Source organism: Quercus lobata, chromosome 7 (assembly GCF_001633185.2).
Source record: "Quercus lobata isolate SW786 chromosome 7, ValleyOak3.0 Primary Assembly, whole genome shotgun sequence".
NCBI lineage: Eukaryota > Viridiplantae > Streptophyta > Magnoliopsida > Fagales > Fagaceae > Quercus > Quercus lobata.
In genome coordinates, this window is record NC_044910.1 from 44,387,119 (window position 1) to 44,412,717 (window position 25,599).

General features: G+C 32.4%; 2 protein-coding genes across 2 annotated transcripts; both read right to left on the reverse strand.

The window, feature by feature from the left end:
- Positions 1-4,500: 4,500 nt before the first annotated feature.
- On the reverse strand, positions 4,501-10,869 carry LOC115952103 (wall-associated receptor kinase-like 10). The gene is made up of 3 exons (XM_031069184.1): positions 9,973-10,869; positions 8,445-8,536; positions 4,501-5,724 (listed from the first exon to the last, which is right to left on the reverse strand). The coding sequence occupies exons 1-3, from the start codon at positions 10,847-10,849 to the stop codon at positions 4,501-4,503; spliced, it is 2,193 nt and encodes a 730-aa protein (XP_030925044.1). The 5' UTR covers positions 10,850-10,869.
- A 3,354-nt stretch (positions 10,870-14,223) lies between these two features.
- LOC115951175 (ubiquitin-like protein 5) lies at positions 14,224-14,525 on the reverse strand. The gene has a single exon (XM_031068356.1). It carries the CDS (start codon positions 14,458-14,460, stop codon positions 14,239-14,241), a length of 222 nt encoding a protein of 73 aa, XP_030924216.1. The 5' UTR covers positions 14,461-14,525; the 3' UTR covers positions 14,224-14,238.
- Positions 14,526-25,599: the final 11,074 nt, after the last annotated feature.

Genomic DNA, 25,599 nt, shown 5'->3' on the forward strand with positions numbered 1-25,599 from the left:
GGGCCGACCTTAATGGGCCGGACGGATTGAAACTGTTGGGCCTGTATAAAGATGGTCCCACGCGCCTCGAAGGCCCATCGCTCACAGGTGCAGTAAGGGCCCATGATTCGAAATCTCTATTGCCTAGAAAAAGCCCTAAGATCCAATAAGGGAAATTGTATCAGAGTCCCACATTGGAAAGATCTGGAGGTCAAGAAGAAAAGCCAACTCTCTATTACTATAAAAGGAGTAACATTCACGCAAATCAAGGTACGAAAAATTGACCCTCTTTAACGCTCTAGAGGAAAAAGGACAAATTCTGACTTGACCTTCGGAGAGTGTTTGGCCGGCACCACACCGGTGCTCTCTAAAGGTCTTCTTCCGTTCGTTCTTGGTGTGCAGGTTCGCTTTGAGTCGCGAGTACGGTGTGACTCATTGGTGACAATTTTCAACGTCATCAATATTTTTTTTTAAATAAATATTTAACATAAGAGCAGTTACCTGGTAAAAAACATCTTATTTTTAAGAATTCAAACCATGATAAAGAGCCATTCATCATGAACCGAATACCTTAGGTTGCTACTAGCTTTCATTTGCGGTATGTTTGGATCGGTTAAAAATAGGGATAATGGAAAAGATAGAGAAGAAAATTGAGGAGAAAATATCATTTATCTTTATTTGGTTGAGTTGAAATCATGAAGGAAAGAAAATGCTGGGCTCAATATTTTTCATCCGAGCCTACCAAAATGTATCTCTCTGAATTTGAGAGAAAACAGGGTAGAAAATAAAAGAAAAAATCCAAATGACTTTTTTACCCCTGTTCCCTGTTGTCTTTCCGTTGCCAAAGTTGTGTTTTTCTTTTGGATACCGAGAACTTTCCTTCTTCCTAACACAGCTGCAGATACGAAAAGGGAATTTGGGCAGCTGTTGCGCAGTACTGCTAATGGCGAATTAGTTAGATTAATGAATAGTGAAATAGAAAAAGAATAAATTGCTCATAGACAAAATAAATAAGCCAAAAAAAAAAAAAAATGAATTGCTAAAAATGACTATCCTTTGAAAATTTACATTTGGTTAATTCTAATATAGTGTGTGTTTGGCTTCAAATTAAAAAACTAGCTTATTTTACTATTTAACTTATTTTTATTATTATACATGGGCCTCATTACACTTCTTGGTATTATTCATAGATCTCACTGTACTATTTCAACTAACTTTTACCTTTATCTATAGTATTTTCAGCAAAATTTTTTTAATTCCAACAAAATAAGTAGATCTCAAACAGACCCATAAAATATCTTTTTTAGCATATTGTATCCATTTCAATAAACCTTTGTGGCTTATTTATTTTTTCTTGCATTAGTTTTAACATTGTCAATAATATTGATTCAGATAGTTGTAGAATCACTCTGAATCATCCCAAATCAAACAAGAAAATCCTTATGGAAGAAATCACTAACAGATCAGTAGTAGGATTATCACAATAGTTCATGTTGTTTGAACTCAAAACCAGCATTAACATCAAACGTATTCAGGTCATGCAGCAGCCTCTGCTGGTTTCTACTGCTATTGTAAATGGGGTAAAACAAACAGTTGATATGAAATTGCTAGCACCGAACAAAGGCCATGCCTGAAACAGTTACAAATTTCACATATACAACGCCTACCCAATTACTAGAACATGTAATTGAAAAAGACTTTCTGGCTATTGTGAAAATTACTAAAACTCCATGATGATTTAGTTACAACTGATACTAATTTGTTGTTTTTGTTCTTGTTTTGTTGGTAGATTGATTGAAGTGACACGTGGTGGGTGCAGAAATTAATATTAAATTTAGTCTTTTTAAGAGTTAAATGAATTGTCTATATATTAGAATTAGAATAAATTTCTAACCTTGCATATACTTTCTCATAATGTTTCTCAGATCCACTTGAAGAAATCAGTGAATCAATATTGCTAAGAAGGGAAGATTTGAAAAAAAGAAAAAGATGAATCTTCCATGGGTTACTTGACAAGTCTTATGGTTTATTTCATTCCATATTTGCCACTAACATTGTTTCCTAGAAAGGTTTCATGTTTTTGATAAGTAAAAAGGAGTTTCATTTTTTGTTGTTGTTGATAATCTTAAAAAAATAAAAAATAAAAAAAATAAAAAAAAAATGAAAAAGAAAAAAAAGAGGAGTTTCATGTTTGTATGTATTTGTCTTCTTTATTTGGTTATTGGTCATAACAACATCATAGAAATTTCTGTAAGGTGGTTCATTCTCAACATTTTAGGTGGTTAAATTGCTATTACTTTATAATTAATGTTGTATAAAACTTTGAGGTTGAAATTGATTTTGTGTAATGCCTTATTTGCAAGGGTATAATGTGGTTGACTAACATATTGCATGACAAGGGGTAAGTCATCTAATTCCTATTATGACTTCAAAATTCTACGAGAACTTAGGGCACGTTTGGTAGATTGTAATAGGCACTAAAATGTAATAGTTATTCCTATGGTTTAGCTATTCAATAATTTGGTTATATTTTTATTATAGGAAATAGTCATTTCTTATGAATAGCTATTCTTTAAAATGAGAAATAATTATTCTTCTCTAAAAGGGTTGTAATAGCTATTCTTTAGTGGATGTAATAATTTCTAATATTAATATATTTCCAAATAAATAAACTTTCCATATCCATCTAACAATTATGGAAATAAAAAATCATCAAAAAATAACTCATCTTTCTAAATTTAAAATATATTATTTTCTAGGAAATATATTTGCATGAATGAGATATTTCCTAAAATAGATCATAAGTTTTATTCTATTGTTAAAACTCACAACCAAACTAATGAATAGATTTAGTTATTCCATTACAACAACTTTTATTCCTGGTAATAAAGATTACCATTCCTGTTGTAATCCACATTCAGTGTACCAAATGTACCCTTAGTAGTTGAATGCATCTTTATGGTTTTAATTCCTTTGAGGGGTGATTATTTTTACGTGAGTAATGATTATTATACCATTATGCAAAATTTTCCCATGCGTCCCTAGAGTCAAGCAACTATTCCTAGAAAATTGAGATCAAATTACAACACATGAGAAAATCATATATTAAAGTCAATGTATATTCAAAATCCAAAATTAGCTTATAAATATAGTTTAATTTTGTGTCAAGTGACCTATTTATATTACTCAGTAAGAAAGCTAAAATTACCTTCATTATTACTATTATTCAATATTTTTGTGTGGAAGCACAGGTTACAAGCTAGTTAGTATAGTGTGTACTATGTAACAACATAAGAGTAACCTTACTTAACTTGAGAATGTCCAAAATTCATCAAAACAAAGAGCTTCTAATGCACTACCACAAAAAAATAAAAATAAAAAGACTCTTAGATTCATTTAGCAAAAAAAATTTCTATCTTTTGCAATTTTTCCAAAGATATTGAAAGGTGGGAAAAAGGGGGGGGGGGTATTCTTTGAACGTGAAAATAGGTTTAAGAACTTTTGGTTATTTTAAGAAAATCGAACTCAATAATTTACTGTTCGTGCTTTATAAATCCAGACCTTTTTTTTGTAGATAATTTGATAGTTATATCAATGAGAGATGAGACATTTGAACTCTAGATATCTTCTTTGGAAACATCAAGATATTCTAATTAAATTACAAGGTTTTTGCCTTAAAAATACACAAATTTAAAGAGCAAAACACTCAAATGCTAAAGAGTTGTCAATTGAAATTCTAACCTAAAGCAAAAATCTACTAATAAAGCTTTACAATTGAAACTCTACTTACTACACCAAAGCCAAAAGGAACTAGGGGTTCCATAAAAGCTAAAAATAGTTTTGGCTAATGAAGTAGAATGTTTAAATGTTAGTACTAAAGTTCTTAAGTGCACTATTCCATTTTTTTAAAATAAAAATAATGTATTGGCATAATTGTCCATTCATTTTCTTTTTTCTTTTAAGATACCCAATGACCGCTAATTTTTAAGAGAGAGAGTGAGAGCAAAATAATAAGAATAACAATAAATAATTTTTATTATTATTGAATTAATTAGGTTCAAGTACTAATATATAAAACATCTTTTGACAATTTGATAGTTACAACTTACAATAGGAATGAGGAATTTCAACCTTAGCTGTCTTTATAGAAAAAACCAAGAGGTGCCATTTGAGCTAAAAACTCTTTACATCCTGTTATGCTATCTTTTGTCATTTCTCACTTCTAAAAAGCTTTTTATCAATTTGGTTACTAGTTGTGTAAAATAGTTTCAAAACACTTTACAATAGAAGTTTGCTAAACCCTCTAAACACTAAAATTATACTATTAAAATTATCTTAAAAGCTAACAATTAAAATTATACTTCCCATGTCATTACCAAAAAGACCTAAACAAAACCAAACATAGATATAATATCATTACTGCAACTCTAGTAGTAGGAGTTTAAAAATAGGAATATGGTTTGATAACAGTTTACCACATGAAACAAAGATGAATAAGTACATAGTTTTTAATCAATCTGATTAGATGGATAAAAGTGGCAGGACGTTCGATGATGAAGCTGAACTTAATTCTAAGCATGAACTTGTTGAAATTGAAATGTCATTCTGTGGCCGCATTTCTTCATTTCTAGCATATTCAAGTTCTTCAAAATTTGGTTGAACAGGAGAAACTTTTTGAACTCCCTCTAATTCCATCATGATCTCCATCATTGTAGGTCGTTTCTTTCCTTGCGAGTGCACACATCTTTTTGCAAGGTTAGCAATTGCTACGACTTCATCTTTATTACAAACCTTACTTACTTGAGCATCAAGTATATCAAAGAGGTGCTTCTCTTTTAACGAATGAACAAAATATGTAGATAGATTCCGATCTTCTTGTGATCTCATCAAAGAAACTGGTTTTTCTCCAGTTAAAAGCTCAATAAGGACTACTCCAAAACTATAAACATCACTATTTTCTGTAAATTGACTTGTTTGAAAGTATTCTGGATCCAAATACCCAAAAGTGCCATATATTAGTGTGGTTACATGAGTTTGGTCAATGTCCACTGATCTTGAAGTGCCAAAGTCTGCTACTTTTGCTCTATATTTCTCATCAAGGAGTATGTTTGAAGATTTTATGTCTCGATGGTAAATGGGTAGTGAAGTTGCTGAGTGTAAGTAAGATAGAGCTCCTGCGATTTCTGTGGCAATTCTTAAGCGCATATCCCATGTTAACAATGGAAAATCTTCATTTTCTTTGTGGAGATACTGAAAAAGTGTGCCGTTGGGAATGAATTCATAAACTAACAAAGGAACTTCCGTCTCTAGACAACACCCGAGTAATTTAACCACATTTCTATGATTGATTTGTGAAAGAATGATATTCTCATTAATGAATTGTTCAAGATTTCCCTCATCCACTGTGTTGCACTTTTTAATTGCCACAATTCTTCCATCAATTAACATTCCTTTATAAACTGTACCTTGTCCACCTTTACCAAGTATTCTATTTTCATTAAAATGATCAGTTGCATTTTTCAACTCCTCTGAATCGAATAATTTTGCCTTCTGAATGTTGTTTTCATTTGAAGATAATTGTCGTTGTAATAACAAACCACCATTCCTTTTGAAGAATTTTTGCTTGAGCTTGATTTCGTTTCTTTTCTTTATCAATTTGTATAACCACCAAATAATGAGGAGTAGAAACAATAGCCCAAAACTTGGACAAATAACTGCATACATCAAACAAATAAAATAGAAATATCACATCAATCATTTTTTTTTTTTTTTTAAGGTTAGAAACATCGGCCTAAATTTTGGCTATATAAAAATATGAATAAGTATAAATAGGGGTTTGTTTAAATACAGTTTATTGTTGAAAATTGAAAATACTATAGCAAAATAATTTTTAAATGTGTAAATAGTGTCGTGGGACCCAATTTTAAAGTTGATTTTGTTGAAATCCGCACTTGCAAATCCCGTGAACGGTACATGAGACCCACACAAAAAAAATGCCAAATGCGCCGTAATGCTATCCAAACCCAGCCTAGATTTGAACATAATTATGATGATTTGAAAACATCTTTCCTACTAAAAGTTGCCAACTTTTTTTTATTTTACATTAATATGTTCCCACAATATGCACAGCCTAAATTAGTGTTACCTCCTAATTAATTTCTTAAAAAAAGAAAGTTGCTGTTAAGTACTTGATTTTTCAGGAAACAGTTCAATGATGTAATGCTTTTTTTTTTCTTTTTTTTTTAAATGGCATAGTAAGGGACTTATGAGATTGGGATATGTTGTCGATTATCTAACTTTTCAACATTTCCCTAGCTCAGTCCTGCCTTAAATTGATGAATTCTTATCAAATTATTTTCTAAAAACAAATTATTTGTATACTAGTGCTCATCACTAAAATCAACAATTACTATTTCTTGGGACTAACCAAAGTCCTTCACTCATTTATCCTTTATACTTTCTTCCAATATTTAATACCTCCCATCTTCTCTTTAATCTTTCCTTAACCCTTTTTTAATGAGAAATTATTAGATCCACCAAAAGGACTGTTGACGTGATCCTCCCAACTAATGAAATAATGTCATTTATACAAATGTACGAGTGAATTTTCTAATCAGCATAATAAATAAATAAAAAAAATTACCACGTGATGTCATATTTGCATAAATAATGACATTTTCTTGGTTGGAAGATTAGGAAGGACCATATTAACAATCCTCCTAGTGGACCTAATAATTTATCTTTTGTAATAGAGTCACATTAACGGGTATTATTAAAGTAATTGTTAATAAACTATTTTAAGAATGTTTTGATACCACTTTTATGTAAAGTAAAAACAGCTGTCAAAACATCCATGTTTTTTCTTTTCCAATAAAAACTTCCCTAAAACATTTCCCTAAAAAATGTTCTTAGGGCATTTGCTAATTTTTCCTTTCTTGATACACTCTTTAAGATTCATCTCTTTCCCCAATCGCCACCAATATGCTATGTTTTCAGATATTATCAAAACAATAAGTGAAATTCTTGACCCCTTTCTCATGAACAATGAGTGAAAAAGATGAGGCTGTCAAGGATCACTGGTGGTGCCGTGCAGCTACTTCATTTTGCATGCAATTTTAGTTAGTTTTGAGTGTGGTGGTGCATTTGAGCAATTTGGTAAACATCCCTTGTCCTCTCTTATGACGTACTAAGGTGTACAATAAAAATCTATATAATAATTGATAGATTCAAAAATCTAAATTAAAATGAGGAATTGTACAACTTTAAAGAGAAAATATATTTTTTCTAGATAGATTTGTAATTTTCGTGGAAAAATATAGAAGTGATGAGTAATGCAATTCAACTAACAGTCTGAAACTATCAAGTTATAGGAGGTATGCGGTATGCCTGTATCTTTTAGTGATAGATTGCCAAGAGAATAGAATTTAAAGCTAATTGACTTTTTTATGGAAATTTTTTTCTAAATAACAATAAATATTAAAAAATTTAGTTAATTGTCACGTTTCAAAACAATTTTGAAAACTAGCATCTCGAGTGTCTAAAACTCGAGTTCCAAGATAAAAATCGAGTTTTTAAATCTCGATTTGTAAGTGGATTAGTTTAAAGTGGAAAAAAAATAAGCTGAAAATCGAGTTTTAAAGAGTCGATTTTCATAAATTGAATAAAAACGCCGCTATAGGTCTATAAAACGTCACTATAGGGCTTAAAAACGCCACTATAGGACTCCATAAATCTGTACTTACGAAAAAAAATTTTCCAGGAAAACGCCGCTATAGGGATTTAAAACGTCACTGAAAGGCTTAAAAACGCCACTATAGGTGAAATTTTTTTCGCATGAAACTCGAGTCTTAAAGACTCGAGAACTATGTGGCTTTTCTGTAATATGGATCTCGAGTTTCTAAAACTCGAGATGCTACTTTCCTTTATTGTTTCAAACGTTGCCTAACTAACTATATACAATTCTTTTGGATAGCTGTTTTGCACATTACCTCCTTTTTTATGTGCTTCATTTTCTAAACGTGCATTTAATTTGTAAACTAAAAGTGTATGAAATATAGTCTTTTAAAAAAAGATTATTTTTTATTCCGTTAACTATCTCGAAAAGTACAATCAAGTCATTCCCTGTCTGTCAAGATCTTACGAGTTAAGAAAAACCAATAAACTAAAAGTAATAATCAGTTGTACCGTCCCGCTTAAATGTCATGAATCTTGTGCCATAGGCTATAGCACATCTTAGTAACATATCAAAGATCTTGTTATTATTTTTGGGTTATGTTAACCTATTTATAGGATAATTGTTAATACAGTATTTTAAGAAAATTTTGACTTCATTTTTATGAAAAATATAGAAAATTATTAACAAAATTAATTAATTAATCATATTTTCATAAAATATTTCTAAAATTAGTTGCTAAACCAATAATCTTAAAGTATTAGTTAACATCTTTCAAATTTAACGGGCAAACGAACATACCTATAATGGCTATCATCAGTGGAGATTTTCGTAAGTTGCACCTGAAACTGCCTTCTGCATTCTTGGAGTCGCATTCATTTATAGCTGATAGGAAAAGGATAACACGCAAATTAATAAATTCATTAATCTTTTTGTGCATTTTGGTGTTTACATACATATTATTCTTTGCATTCATTTATATCTAGGATGATGGACAAATTATTAAATTCATTGAAATTTTGGGCACAATTTGGTGCTCACTCATATAGGCAACAAAGGTTTCAAAAGTACCAAGTACATATTTTGGTAACTATTAATTTGGTCTCTATATTTCAATAGCAGATGATTTGGTTTATGTTATATTTAATTTGCCGTTAATTTTTGTTAATGAGTTGACAGTTGAAACTTGGGACCAAATTACTGCAAGTTGAAAATATGAGGGGTCAAATTGACTACTACAAAAATATTGGGATCAGATTGACAATAACCCCAAAATACATGGACCAAAATAATATTTTCTCCTTTAAAATAACATTGTATCATGTATAGTTCAAAATTTCTTTAAAAGAAAATTTTACTGTAAAATGGATAATCTCTATTTCAAAGATGGATCACAGTTTTTCGGCCGTATCTTTTGGGACAAAGTTTGACAACAAACTTTATACCTAAAGGCTACAACTCCACTTGATATTTTTTTATTGGATGTGAATTGTAGCAAATCCATTATTGAATTACATTTTTTTTTTTTATATATCAACCATGATTCCATGCTTACCAAATTTTCAGAAAATCAAAGATCAATAGCTATATCATCAATCAAATGTTTAAATTTCAAGTTTTTTAGTCTAAAAATATTTATAAAAAATAAGTTTATAGATTGAATAGTAAATAATATATGATTAACACAAAACTTAACATGTGTGTTAAAAACATAAATAATATGTAATTTAAAATTTTTAAAATATGTAGTCATATTATGTTTTTTTATAGTAGAAGTTGTAGCCTTAGACTACAACCAAATTTATAACCAAACTTCATCTATCTTTTAGCATCCACCAGTTGATTATCTTTTATCCCCCTTCTCGACATAACCAAACTTGATTTTATTTAATATAATTACTCTTTAGTAACCATTCCAACAAAATATACCAAGCATTGTCTTTTCAAAAGCAAAGTTAGGCTTTTTTAATGATCCATGAGTTAGGCAAGTTATTATGGGGGCGTGAAATGGATTACTATTAAGAAAAAGGATAAAATATTATTTTTGTCTCTAAATTTTACCAAATAATTTTTTTTTATTCTTAAATTTTAAAAACTTCTTTTTTTTTTCATCTTTATATTTTGTAAATAGTTTTTTCAATAGTTTAAAAATAAAAGATGAATTTTTCAATAGTTTATGAACAAAAAATAATTCCTTAAAGTTTAGAGGTGAAAAATAAATTTTTTTTTTAAATTTTATTTTAGTCTAAAGACTAAAATAATATTTTATTAAAAAAATTTGAAGAAAAAACAAAGGAATATATAAAATTTGTTTTACTTACCCTGACATCCCCCGGGAAGGTAAGGATTTCCATTGTCTCCGTTGGCACAGAAGCAAGTAAAGCTGTCGCTGCAATATTCTGTGGAAGAACACGTGACATGGCGTCGTTTATGGAGTGATTCATACATGTTCCGTCCCTTAGTGGTCCGCTTTGATATCGCCCATTCCAGCACCACGGGAACGGTTTCCCAATATTGCACATGAGAGGGATCTGGTTTCTTTGACTTCAACCAATTTTGGTCCACTAGGAAAGCATACTTGCACGCTTCTTCCTCTCTAGCTTTTGATTCATTGATACTTCTGAATTCTACGTGAAATTCTTGCTGGTTTGGAGGGAAATAGATTGACTCGCAGCAGTTGAAACCGGAGCATCCAGTTCTTTCCTCAATCTTGCTTTTATTGCAATGCGTTTGGCACCCAAAAACCACAGGACCAAGTCCGGTTATTGTTGCAAAGTTGTCGCAGCCAACAGAAATGAATGTGTTATGATAGGAGGAGAAGTTAAAGGGACTTACTGAAATCTTCAAAGCTGCACCACTTCCCGAGCTCCTACAATTGTTCGAATATATGATTGGCATTTGGACCTGAACCGTAGGACAAGAGGGACGTTTACTAATATTGATTTGCAGCACCTCCTTGTTAATACTAGTTAAGAAGGCTTTAGCAGAGCTGCCAGTTCCATTGCAAACAACTTCGAACAACTTGTCCATGTAGCAATGAGGTCCGATTCCAAACGGGTATGGAATTTCAAGATTTCCACAACTACTATTACAATCGGGTTTTGCCATAGGTGCTGCTGCTGCTTCTGCTTCTGCTAATTCATATGTCAGCAGAACTAAAATAGTAATTCGCATTACAAATTGCACAGCCATTTTCATTTTTGGGTGTCTTAGAGGGTGTTTGGGAAGTATCTCAAAACTCAAAACTTATAACTCAAAACACAACTCAAAAACATCATTCGTTTCTCAAAACTCTATCTCACTCAAAACCCAAAACTGAAAATTTTTGTTTGGACCAATCTTCTTCTATACGTGTGTTCCTCCTCCTTTTTTTTTTTGTCCCGCCACCATTGATTCTCTTGAGATGGGGACAAACAAGTACTGTATCATAAAAAATCAAAGCACCTGTACACTTACGAATGCACCATTTTTTTTTTTTCTTTTACGAATTATGCTGGTGTCGGCATTCTATAGACGTGTGTTCCAAACGAGTACTGTATCATAAAAAATCAAGCACCAGACACTTACGAATGCACCATTTTTTTTCTTTCTTTTTTTACGAATTATGCTGGTGTCGGCACAAGTTGTGCCACAAGGCATAACTCTTTTTTTTTTTACATGTAATAATTGATGACCTGTCAGCACTGGCGGAGCCAGAGGGGGGCCGGGGGGGAGGGGGGGGGGGCACTTGCCCCCGACTTCTCTTAAATTTCTTTTAGTAATAGTAGTCTAAAGTAATTACATTTTGATATGGAGGAAAAAAAATTAAAAAAAAAGGATTTTTACTTGGTTAAAAGTCACCAACCATTGCTTTTGTCTTGTTCTACTGCAACTTGCACCTATTTTATTATTTTTTATTTTATATCATTATTTACACTATTTTTAATATTTATGATACTTTTTATAATATTTTATTTTTGAATGGTATTAGAGGTATTACAAATTTTACTATTTATATCTTACAAATTGGTATGTCACCAATCACAAAAAATAATTTCTAACATTTATTCATTATATTTTTTAAGTAATACTAATCACATTCTTACTCCATCAGTTTATAAATTTTTTAGTAGCTATGAATTGGTAATTTTTTTTCATTTATTTTAATAATATGAAATATATTTATATTTGCTTACAAATGATTATTTATTTTGTTATTATTGTTGGTTGATATTTTTAAGATTAATTTTATTTTTAATATCATCTTTTAATTTTGTCCCATTTAAACTAAAATTCTGCCTACCACTGCCTGTCAGACTTCAGGCCTAGACTAGCTACTAGACCTTTTTTGCATTCCCAACCCCCCCTACTCCATCACTTCGGTACTATTTCTTGAAGAAAGGCCTTTGCAGAAACTTGACACCAAGCACAACAAATCTTGACACAAACATAGTAATCTGTAATTTCTATCGCAGTTAACGCAATAAAGGGCATAGAAAATCCCATCAAAAAAAAAAAATAATAAAGGGCATAGAAAAGATTATTTTCGAGATAGAAACTGCTACTTTTAGCGTCCAAAGTACCAAAAAAGAAAATATAAATCTAAACCATTCTTCGATTACATCATAAAACTACATCATAAAACTCATTGTATATTTAGGTAGTGTCATTATTGACCAAAAATACTTATATAAAAATATTTTAATTTCATATAAAGTTTAAATTTGACAAAAAATAAGATTTCTCAAACTCTTACCTTTTTTTTTTTTTTTTTCTACTTGAATATTCTAAGTAATTTAGTTCAAAAAATATCTATAATTATAAGCTGACTTAATTAGCTTATATATAATTATGGTTTCAACTTAATTTTCTAAAAACTCTCTTAATAATTTTTGATGGGGTCTAAATTAAATTTAGTTCGTCTATGGTAGTTGTCCATGACCAGATCATGTCCAAAGAAGTTTTACAAAGAAGGAAGCTCGACATAAGCACCACAAACATGAATAGGATCTGTCCATGAATATCGTGATCGTCCAAATTAGGATGGTCGTCCATGGCATGCAAGGGTATGGACGACCAAAGAACACTTAGCCAATTTTAAAGGAGCTCTCTACAAGCTCTATGCAATCATATCACGATCTGTCATTCTAGAATATAGTGAGGATTCCTCGAAATTCGCTACATTTTCTCCATTAACTCACACATCCCCCATTATGATGGTGGATCCGAACAAATAGACTCACTCTAAGTCTCTATAAAATGATCAAGTCTAAATAAACCAAGGTAAGTTCTACTACTCACTAATTCACCATCCTTGTGTTCTAGAGAGGAAATTGACTTAACTATTGGAGGGTCTTTGGCTGGTTCACACTGGTCACCCTTGATAGTTTTTTTCTTTTTCTTTTTTTCAGGCCATTAAGCCATCACCGTAGTCCGGAGCATTCAGCCTACTGATTTTTGTGCATCATCAATATTAATTATAAAATTGAACCCACAAAGAGATTTACTTAAATACCCCCACCTTTGAAGTCTTTTTTTTTTTTTTTTTTTTTGGAGTATTATAGCTGTAGTCTCTATTTAATATAGTAAAATTATTCAAAGTTTGTCTTATGATTTTTACCTTCAAGAAGAAAGAGTTTTTCACATAAATTTGTGTTTCTTGTGAAGTTGTGCTTCTGCCATACTTAATGAAATTTATTAACAGTTATATAGAAATTTTCCCAATAAGAGAGAATTTCTCTATTGAAAGAAGACTGTGTTAGAGCATTCTCATCAGCTGTTCTATAAAAAATGACACATCAAACCACAGCACACACAAAAAAAAAAAAAAAAAAAAAACCATAGCTAGAGAGAGATCGGCGTGGAATTGATGCGTCAGCGTTGGCGTCGGCTTCGGCATCGGCATCGATGTCGGCGACGGCATGGAAGGGAACTGATGGTGAGGAAGAAAATATGAGGGGATGAGAATGAGAGAACCGATCGGTGTTTGAGAAAAAAATGAGGAAGAAACTGACTGAGGAATGAGAGAGAAGAAAATAAAATATTCATTAAAATTATAGCACATCTGTCCGTACTGTTCATGTGTGCCAAATTTTTTAAGATTTAGAACACCTCATGAGAGATGTTTTTTGGTGTTTAGTGTGCTAAATGCCAAATATTTGGCATTTGGCACACCTGATGAGAGTGCTCTTGCATAACTTACAAAATGATCATGATTTGTACAATATATACTAGCAGAAAACAGAAACGGAAAAGATCAAGAATCAGTTGCACAATCTGAGATATTTCTAGAAGATGCTAATAGCCACCTCTCCCACATGCACACGTATGAACACTTATAGGTTTAATATACAAGTTGTTAAAAACGACATCGTTGCACTTATAAGAAACGACATCGTTTCCTTTTAATCAAGACATGCATTTGGCTTTCTTCTTAGACGACACCGTTTTCGGTGTTATCGTTGGAACAGTGTCTTCATTTTCAATTTCTTCAATGCTGCAGCTTGGGCTTTCAAGTAGTTATCAAAGAGGCAAAACAAGAAGACAAGACAGCACAGTTTGTTTTAGTTTTTGAAGAAGTAGAGGAAACGAAGAGTGTGAAATTAACTTTAGTTGTAGTAGAGCTCGAGGCCCATGCCATCGTGAATCTCGTAATCCTTGAGAGTGATGTGGTCTTTGTAGATGTTGGACCACTTCTGGATCCTACTCTTGTCGGCCCTTGTACCAGTCTGAGCCGCCACAAGCTTCTTCAGGTCACATATGGTGTCATCCTCGTTGCACTTCACACGAACCTTCTTCCCCAACCGATCGTTCAGCACCACCTCTATCATCTTCACACTTCACAAATCAACAACCCCTTCTTTAGTCACTCACACAAATTTTGGGGAGAATGATTGACGAGTCATTGATGTTGAAATTTTTATCAATTTCTATAAACAAATTTAATCCAACTAAATATACAGCCAAAAAAATCCGTCACTTTCCCATCAACCAAACAACCTACTTTCATCACTTTTGCAACAACCCAACCACTTCTAAATCACATAAAATTTCTCGATTCTATAACAAAAGAAAAATTTTACTGCTAAAATTTATAACAAAAGCAATATAAAAAAGGAGGTATGGAAGCAATAGAATATGAAGGCTGCTCTAGAGGAGGACTAGCAGCAGGATTTTTTGCTGGTACAGAATCATGCTAGCAGGTGGAGGTTGATAGTCAACAACTACAGAATTTAATGGAGGAAACAAAGGAGGTGCTAAGACAGTATATGAGGGAACATTAGACAAATTATAAGACCAAGAATGAAAAGGAAATACAAACTTATGAAAGACTACATCCCTAAAAATGAAACATGACTAAGACTGCAAATCAAACAATTTGTAACCTTTAATCCCAAAAGGGTAATCAATGAAGATGCAGGGTCTAGATCTTGTTTCAAATTTAGTCCTATTCCTAGATAAGGTTGAGGCATGGCAAAGATAACAAATTACTTGTAAATGTAATTATTAAGGGATTTATGCAATAGGGAGTTGGATTACCTAAAATAGGACTAGGGACTTCGTCAATCAAATAAACTGCGGTCAAGACACAATCACCCTAAAATTTAAAAGGTAAGTTGGCTTGAAACCTAGGGGCTGGAGCCATATTTAAATGTATTGATACTTTCTCTCTATCACTGCATTTTGTTGTTGGGTGTCAACACAAGTGAGCTGGTGCACAACACATTTGCAAGCAAAGAATGAAGTCATGGCAAACTCAATTGTCCATTATATTGTATCTGACTTCATTTTCATTAGATAAACGCAAAAGTGCACCTACTATGGTCATCTACAATGGTGAGAAAAATAATTATGCCCCTTTAATGTAGTATTGAGTATTGACAACGGACACCAGATATCACAATGCACAAGATCAAAAATTGAATAAAAAACGTGATTATTATTATTATTGAATGAGACCCTTTTTTGTTTAGCTAGAGGGGAAACTGTACAGGAATTAGAATCAAGATTGCAATGGGTGATCTCTGGTTCTGCAGAAACAAGAATATCTAATCTACTTGTAGATGGATGACCTGATCTATGACCTGATCTATTGTGCCATAGATTTTTACACACAGCATTGCAAGATTTATTACAAGGAAATGATTGGAAAGAACTGTGACTTGAATTCACACCACAGTGTTTCAAGAATTGGAATGGTAAAGAAGGCAATTGAAGTGACAGAGAAGCCTAATTTGAGACATTGCACTGCTACAAGATTTAAAGATTTCCCTGCTTCTTACACATCTCAATTATCTTCCACTATTGCGCGTCCAAGTAAAAAAAGGATGACAAGAAAATCCAACAACAAGGTATGTGCTTACATGTAAATGATGAGTGTTACATTAATTTGGAAATCTACAGGTTATATTAGACTTTTTCTTTTCTGGTTCTGTCTAGTAAATTGCTGTTCGCTATGCCCTGGTTCTGAAGTGGTATGACTTTGGCGCACATGCGAGAAAGTTACAGTTACTACTGCATATGCGCTTGTCTGATTTTAGACTAAATTGCACATTTGCTGATGGGATTCATGTGATCATTTAGATTAATAAGTCAGTCGCAGGAACTGTTTTTGGAAGTAGTTGCATAATGATGAGAGGCTTAAAAGTGATCTGTTTTTGACCTTTTGTGCTGTATGCAAAATTCAAATCCAGGTGTAATATTTCCCCTAGAATAAAATAAAACAATAACAACTTTTTAGTACTTGTCACAACTTAAAGAGTACAATGGCTTTGGGGGCAAGTGAAAGAGTACGGTACTACTAGTAACAAGAAGGAAGAATATTTCTTTAAAGTCTTTATGCGAAACTTTGCACAAGACACATGAGCTTCTTCTTTTAGGTGAATCCTCTTTGCCAGTTTATCTGTATGTAACTATGAGTAGTAGAGACATGTTTTAATTCACTATTGCTCATAGAATGCAGGAAACAAAAAAGCCAAAAAATAGAGAGAAAGAAATGCAACTGTACATCTTTGGAAGTTTGCTCTCTCTCTCTCACACACACAAACACTTATTAAATTACCCGTAAGTTAACAACAAGTGCAGATTAAAATGGCAAGGGTAGAAATGGTATAGACTGCCCAACTAGCGAATTTGAGGTAAAGAGGAAATGGAATGGTGATGGCCATGAAAAACGCGGTTATGGTGAAGAATACACCAAAATTCTCTAGCACTTGGGTTGACACCAAGAACTTGGACTTGATGAATTTGCTAACAACAAAGGAAGCAAAAGCGAGCAAGATTGTTAGAGACAGCAAGTGGAAAGCTGTGGAAAGTTGTGAGTTTACTTGAACGGATGCCAAAGCTATATCAATGGCCGAAGCCAAACAAAAAGTAACCATAAGTTCAGTCCATTCTTTGTGTTGCAGTTTTACCACACCAACTGCAACTCAAGCTGGTGCTTCAGCTTGGTCGATAGCATCAACAGTAGAAGGTGAAGGCCTAGAAAGCTAGGGGTAACAATATTTTGAGAAGAGTTGGATGAATTGTGTGATAATTGTGACAAAGAATAACTTGAAACGGCTTGTCATATTCATACTCGATCGTAATCGATGGGGACAGTTGAAAATGAAAGCTATTTTGTTTTGTTTTATCGACTGATTTAACTGTTAATTGTGTCTAGTACTATTGTCTGTACTATATATACTCGTAAATACTCCTGCGGCTTCGAGGAAGGTTCCGCTATCCTGCGCCTTCGAGGAACCTTCCTAGCGGAACCTTCCTAGTAACATGATAGTGCAACCTTTTGGTTTTGTTTGCTACTTTAGGACTTGGGACTTTTGGGACTAGGAACAACTAGCTGGGATGGGGCTAAGGTCTGCGTCAACCATGGTGTCGTCTAATAAGGACTACTGAAAGTGACACAATTTTGTGACACAACTTGTCACGTGGTACATGGCAAATTGTAATTGGTGAAAGTGTGTCTCCACAGATACTCTTTTACCAGTCACAACTTGCTATGTGGCGAGTTGTGGCACAAAATTGTGCCATTTTTGGTGGTCCTAGCACAATTCGTCTAATAGACCCAAGCTTTTACAAGAGGATTTGCTATTTAACTAACAAAACTTTCCTTTCTAGAAAGAAGCTTTTAGATTTCACACCTAAGATTTTATTTATATAAATCTTATTCAAGATCCACTCCTAGTACATCCTCCAATTTCCTATCATTTTTATTTAAATTTAAGACATGATTAAATATATAAATGTCACGTGTCACACATCTAAAAAAATAGAAAGGAATTAGAGGGGATCATTTCCCAAATCTTGTGGTTCGACCTTTAAAACCTATGTATGCAAGTGCAAGCATAAACTAAGAGAAAATTCCACTAAAAAATAGGAAGATTACAATAGTAAACAAAGACATTATCACATAATCCAAATCTCAAATACATCAAAATAAACTCTTATAATTAATAAAGACCAAAGAAATCTTGTTTGCTAACTCTAGTTGGGAACACTCTGTTTTGGGAACCAATAATTCAACATATAACACATGTAGTCAGATGGTCATTTGCAGATTTCAATGTTAATGTAGAACAGTGGGTACAAAAGAAGAGTTTTTTAATTTGAAGCTAAGCAAAAGTTGGCCATGAAAATATTTTATAAGCCACGCCAAGACCGTCAAAATTAAGAGTTTTTTATTGTATGTGATGCCAATACATTTGCACTTAGCACTCAATCAAGCAACATGTAACAATTTTTTATTTTCATTTTGTCTTAGAATTTGATCAAACCTTACTTGCGAAATTTTTCTATATCTCCACCAAATCCCTATTGTTTCATGAAAATATAAATCAAATCCAACCAGTAATTCACCTTGTGCTAAATAACAAACTTGGTCATCTAGTTTCATGAATTATTTGCAATCCCAATTTAAAAAAAAAAGAAAAAACAGAATATTTCTCCCATCAACAATTTCACTAACAAAGTAGAAGCGAACATTAATATGATTGGTTTGAAAGTGATAGGCTTACTTTTTCGCTAGTTGTATTGCATTCTGACGGTCACAAAACGCACAAATGTACAATGAATCCTTAATTTTTCAAGTAAAATATGTAACCAAATAGCCTACTTTATGGCTTTTGTCATTGGTGTGTATTCAAACTTAATGATTGACAATGCAACAGTTGATTGAAAATGTCGACCTCTAATTGAGGAGGTCAATGCATTGTTGGATTATGTTCCTCTCTTAAGTATTGATAGCTAGCAACCAAAAGTAGTCCCTCTTCCATTTTCTTCATTCCCACTCCCATCTACTATAAAACGACCAAAGTTGGATGACATTTGGGAACATCAATTGGTAAGTATACTTCAAGAGCATAAGGATGCTATAGGTTAGACAATTGTTGATATTAAGGGTATTAGTCCCTTTGTGGTTATGCAAAGAATTCACTTGGAAGAGACTACTAAATCCTCCCAACATGTTTTTGACCCAGGTAAGTTACAATCTCATTGGACTAGTCCAGTCATAGTATGCATTATTTATCTCCATGGTGTTGTTAAGGTTTGGATGGTCCTGTCTATCAGGATTGATCTTCAGATGTGTTAGATCTTTTCGCAAAAACAAAAAACAAAAAAAAATCTTTTTATTTTTTATTTTTTGCTTTTAGATTAATCTTTGTGTTTATTTCCTTGTTTAGTTTTATATTCTTTTGTTCTAGCTGATATTAGACAAAAAATAAAATTTATAACAATCAGCTTGATCAAGGTACGTCTCCTCCTTCTCCTTACCTTGTTTTTACTTGATTCTCATGTTGCATATTAATATTTTGCTCTCTTTTCATTCAAGACATATATTTAAGAGTATCATTTTTAACATTGAGGACAATGTTTGGTTTAGGTTTGGGGGGATGTACATGGATTTCTGTCTTTCTATTTTGTTTTGTTTAGTTCCAAAAAGGAAAAAAAAAAAATCTTTTGTCTAGCTTGAGGTTTATGTTTTGAGTTCATTATACTACTCTTGCTTAAAGAATTTCGTTGCTTTCATGCTCAATTCATTGCACATGCACGTAGCCACTCAAACACAACTTCTTGTTGAATGATAAAAGTGATTAGAAAATCTTGAAGATAACAATGTGGAGACTGTAACCCTTGTAAGTTTTGAGCAAATCATTATTTTTGGAGGGTTATTTATTTATTTTTTCTAATCTTAAAGTTCATTTGGAAGTGCGTAACATATTTCCTTTGTTGTAGTCTCATTGTTCTTTCTTTTGGCCAAGATTTTAAAAAAATAAATAAATAAATTTTATGCCACACTTGAATCTTTTGAAGTCATTGATGTTGAATGATGTATACTAGTCTTTGAGAGATGAGATTAGGCCATTTTTGTCTACTTTGAGCCATATATGTGTTTTTATTTTTCTTTCTTGATATATTATCGCTAGTCACCTCGCTGAGCCTTTTAATTAGCCTTTCTTTCTTAAAGCACTTATCCATAGTGTTTCAAGATGGAATTTGATCAGTTTGTTTCAATGTAGTGGTTGTGCAAGAATTCAAAGAAAAAGAAAGAATGAAAAGAAGTCGAAGAAAAAAAAAAACAAGAGAAAAAAAGAAGAAGGAAAGGTGTCAAAAAGAAGAAAATAAAAAAGGGTTCTCATCAAATTTTGAGAAGTGAAATGTAAGGAAGAAGTACTGCTTTGAAGAAAAAGAGTTGACATTCTGACAAATCTTGAAAACACTTCTTATTATTTACCTTCACCCATTTTTATTTCATTCCCTTTGCTTTTACCGTACATTACGTCCTAATGAAGTCCTTATTTGATCTTGAAGATTGTGTAGTTCAGATATTGATATGACTTAATAAATAGTGTGGTATAAATTCTTTTTGGCATCATTTCATGAGACTACTTGTTCTTTCTTGATTAAGCGTTTTTTCATGTGATTTATATGTGAGGTGTTTGATTTTGCTTACTTAATTCCGCTCACATATATTGTTGAGAGTGTTACACCCCATTTCAGAGTGATTTCATTTGTTGAGTGATAACACAGGAAAGATTTGAGTTGAAGCATACTTTCATATAGAGATTCGAGTCAAGTTTATTCTAAAACTAAGAGTATGTTTGGGTTGACTACTGCTTTTCACTCACATTGAGTTTTGATGGCATGAGAAATTTCTTTAGCATTTGTAGTGTTTTTGAACTTGAACTAATCCTCTTTGCACAAGGCTAATTGAAAAAAAAAAAGTTTTGTTTGATTTTCTTTGTTTTGATTTTCTTTTTTATTTTTTTGTATTCATTCTCAGAATTTTGTGGGTATATTCCCTGCAAACCCTCACGAGACTACAACTTGTCCACTAGTGTAAGCTAGGGGTTTACAAGCTTGTTGCATATGCTAAATACAATCGAAAATTCTAGCGAAAGTGGATTAGTTAGAATTTCATTTTTCTTAGTGTGTGTGTGTGTGTGTGTGTGTGTGTGTGTGTGTGTGTGTGTTTTTTTTTTTTAATTTTTAATTTCCTTGTTTTGTTTTACTCTTTATTTGTTTTGCTTGAGAACTAGCAAAATGTAGGTTTGGGGGTATTTGATGTGCATTAATAATAGCTTAATTTTGTATATTTATATCATTATTAGAAAGCATTATCATACTTATTTTGAGTTAATTCATGCATTTTATATTTGGTCTTAAAATAATGTTGAATAATCAATTTTGTACTTAATTGAATCTTATTGCCTGAATTTGTCTTTTGTAGGAGAAAGAAATTAAATAAGTGAATTTGTACAAAGAAGAAAGCTAATGGACTTTAATTTTACAAGGGCCATAACGAAGTTAAAGAAGGCCAACCCAATTAAATTTAAGTCCAATTGGAATAAGTAATCAAAGGAAATTTGCACCAAATCCAAGTTCAATTTGGATTAGGATTCCAGCCTGCACATTAGTTAGTATTTTTAGTATAACTTTCGGCTCAGATGTCCAATAAAGATGATTCAAGTTGGGCTGGAAATTTAACTTAAAGAGCTACAACTTTGTAGTTTACCAAAAGTCTGAATTTTGAATTTAAATGGGCCAAAATCATCAGTTAAGTGAAACCTAAAAATCTGGGATTTTCTCCAAATAGGAATTCTACTTGTAATAGGATTTCTTGACCTATTTAAAGGCTCTTTAGGGCAAAATTTAGAGGATGGCTGGGGGTTGAAAATATAGGTCGCGACTACCTCTTTGGTTTTCTTCATGATAGTTTTAATAATTTGTCTAGTTTAATACTTAGTATTTTATTTTTGTGTTTTCTTTCAATTACCATGAGTAGCTAAATTTATAATTAAGGTTAAGGATGACACCTTGTTAAGGATTATCAATATTGTTTATGTGATTTGATTTTTCCTATAATAGTTGTTCTTTAATGGTTTAAATTGTTCTTGCTTCATATCAATTGACTAAGATGAGATTCTAGATATGAGTTCAATCATATTTTTCTCATGATTTATAATTTATCTTAATTAATTGAATGCTTGGTTTATTATTTTTTGATTATAAAATTGGATATCTCTTGTGATTTGTTTGTCAACGGATACAATTGATGATTTAATTTTATACTTAAGAAGCGAAGAAGAACATATTTTAGATATTTAAATAAAAGTTTTAATGATAATATTTTCCATGGTAACAAGATTGATTTCTAGATTATCATATAGTAGTTGGGAAAAATTAATGATTATAAATATATGCTAATATGAATTAACAAGGCAGATTCCAAAACCTTAATTTCTTTCTCTAGATTGTTTACATCTCTTCACTGCTTTATATTATATCTTTGCTTAGTTTAATTATTTGTTAATATATTTAATTTCAAAACAACCAACTTTTATTAAACTATATTAGGTTTAATTTGGTTAAGGTTTAATTAATTTTCCTACGTTCATTCAAGTATCTGTGGGTTCGACCTCATTTTTGTCAAACTATGCTTCGGTACAGTTCATACGCTTGTGAGTACTTTAAATTTCACAACATTCACCAAGGTCTTCCCGAAGGATATAGGATGGACCATGATGGAGCAGATAAGGAATCTCCCTCAGATTGATGAATTCTTTGGTCTCGACTATAGACACCTAATTTTGTACCTGGTTAATAAACTTTAGTCCCCGGTCCCAATGATGAGCTTGACATGTCTGCAAAAGATAATTGAAGTTATTTTGATAGTTTGGAAGTAATCATAATTCAAAAGTGCTCAAATTGCTTTGAAAACAATACTAAAAATGACCTTTACTCACTTTTTTGGCCATAACTTTTGATCCACAAATAATTTGTTTAGTAAGATTTGTCTCATTGGAAAGTAGACATCCTGAGCTTCAATTTGAACACAAATATTGCCTAATTTGAGCTTCAATTGAGTGGGTTATGACTGTTTGAAGTTAGGCCAACTGGGTAGTCCAATTTTCTGGGTTTTAAAAGTTCATGTTAAGGGCCCAAAACATAATGTTTTGATGTGGGCCAGCCCGTAGACCCTTGAGAATGTCCAAAGATCATTAGAAAGTCTGAAAACCCTAATTTTAACTTATAAATACTCATCTTATGCCTCCAATCAAAACCCTAGCAAGAGAGAGTCATTTTTTAGCCTCTATCTTCTTTAAAACCCTAATTCTCTTTTCTAAAACACACACACAGCACCTTTGCACGTTTTTGACAAATTAAAAACCTCTCTTTAGCTAGTTCTAAGGCAGAAACTAGTTTCCTAATTTGATTTCTCAAAATCCTTTTTAAAACTAATCTTGTTTTTTTGTTGTGATTACCTATAAACTATTGAAATCTTATTTTACGTTGATATCTCATCGAATCTTGTTGTGTAGGCAATGAGGGGCCAGTTAAATATCAATCAAGTTTGTATTCCATAGCAAGGTGAGTCTCTCTTCATTGCTTTTCCTTGATTTGGTTCTTTTATAATTTGTATTTTTGTTGTTCTTAATCTATATGTTTTTCATGCTTAGAAATATGATTTGTTTTATTTTATTTTGTTTCATGTTTTGATTGGAAAGTTGATATGATTTGATATATTGATGAATATATTTTGATGTGTTAATTGTTGCTCTTGGTTATTGTTAGATCCTATGCATGTTTAGGAATAGATTTTGTTTTGTTTATCTTTGATATCTTTGTTGTTAGTTTAGGTTGTTTAGTTTTATATTAGAAGCATGTTAGGTTTGGTTTGATTGTTATTTTGTTGCTTGCTTTAAAACTGTGTTTCTGGGCATGTATCCGTGTGCATACTTATGTATGCGTATGCATGCTAGAGGCTTGCATACGCATACTCATGTATGCGTACGCATCCTCGTGCCCAGAAATGCAGAATTAGGGTTCTTGCAATTTTAATTTTTTTGCTTAGTTCTAAATCCTTTGTTTAAGTCTCCTTGAGTCTAATTTTCACATGTTTAGGCCTAGGGTTAGTAGAATAACATGTGTTCACGTGCTTTGATTGTTGAATTGATAATTAGGGTTTATATCTTGGTTGAATCACATGAACATGTATTGATGCATAGGTGATGTGATGCTATAAGGTAAGTAAGGTAAGTCATGCATAATTACATGAACATACATTTGATTGGGATGATGAGCATGATATGGTGTATGGACATGATGAATATGCTTGGCTAATACCATGATGCTATGCTTGGATGTTTGGGATATGCTTAATGTTAATGCCTTGTTAATGCTACTGTATTGTGATATGCATGTTGCCTTGGATATGATGAGATACATATATGCTTGGATTGTGATGTGCCATGATAGATGAGTGATTAGGTTTTGGGATGATTGATGCCATGTTGATTGTTAGATGTATGCTAGCGTGTGTGTGAGTATAGATGCAATGTTGAACTTGCCTTTAATAAGGTTAAAACATAAGACACAATGAGAGGAAGCCAACCTTAGGGTTGGGTAGTTTTAGGTGCCTAACACCTTATCAAGACTGTACCTTAACTCCAAACTCATATCTCTGGTAGTAAGATTAATGGTCCTTCCTCTAGAGGACGTTATATATATGGTTCCTAGACTATTGCAAAAACTAGGTAGTGACTCCCCCTTATGTCCACACCAACCTCCATTTATCAATCAATATCGTTCTTTGGAACTGCAGAGGAGCCCTAAACCCCAACTTTCATCAATCTATTGGCTCATAGCTGCTATGTATGATAGCTCTGGATATAGAGAAAGAAAGATTCTATGGGACAATCTTAATCAAATTACCTCTCTACACCAATTACCTTGGTTATTGTTAGGTGATTTAAATAAAATTTTTAACAAGTGAAGACGAGCTTAGGGGGAGACCTATAAACATAACTAGAGCCATGAGATTCCAAAACTGCTTAAACTCTTGTAACATGATAGATCTTGGATTTCGTGGCCTTAGATTCACTTGGGTCAATAAGAGAGATCTTTTTGCTATTATCCAAGAAAGACTAGATAGATGTTTTGCCAATTCTCCTTGGAGAAATCTCTTCCCTCAGGCCTCTGTTCATCACCTCACTCACCTTCATTTTGACCATTTCCTTGTCCTCCTCAGCCTAAACAGAAACCCTAAAATTTGTTGACCAGACCTTTTAAATTCCAACCTATGTGGATGTCCCACCCCCTATTTCCTAAATTTGTTCAAGATAATTGGGGTTCTTAAAATCTCGAAGCTAATATCCTTGCCTTCACCAATGCTTCCCAGACTTGGAATAGAGAAATCTTTGGTAATATTTTTCATAAAAAATCTAGACTAGAAGCTAGATTGAATGGAACTCAGTGAGCCCTCACTAACAAGCCCAATAGCTTCCTAATTAACCTAGAAAAAAAAAATTTTAGGGATGATTACCTTCTAATCCTTAACCAAGAAGCCCAACTCTGGTCCATGAAATCTAGGTATAACTAGGCTATTCAAGAAGATAGAAACACAGCCTTTTTCCACACCTCCACCTTGGTAAGAAGGAAAAGAAATAGAATTGACTGCATAAAAAACCATT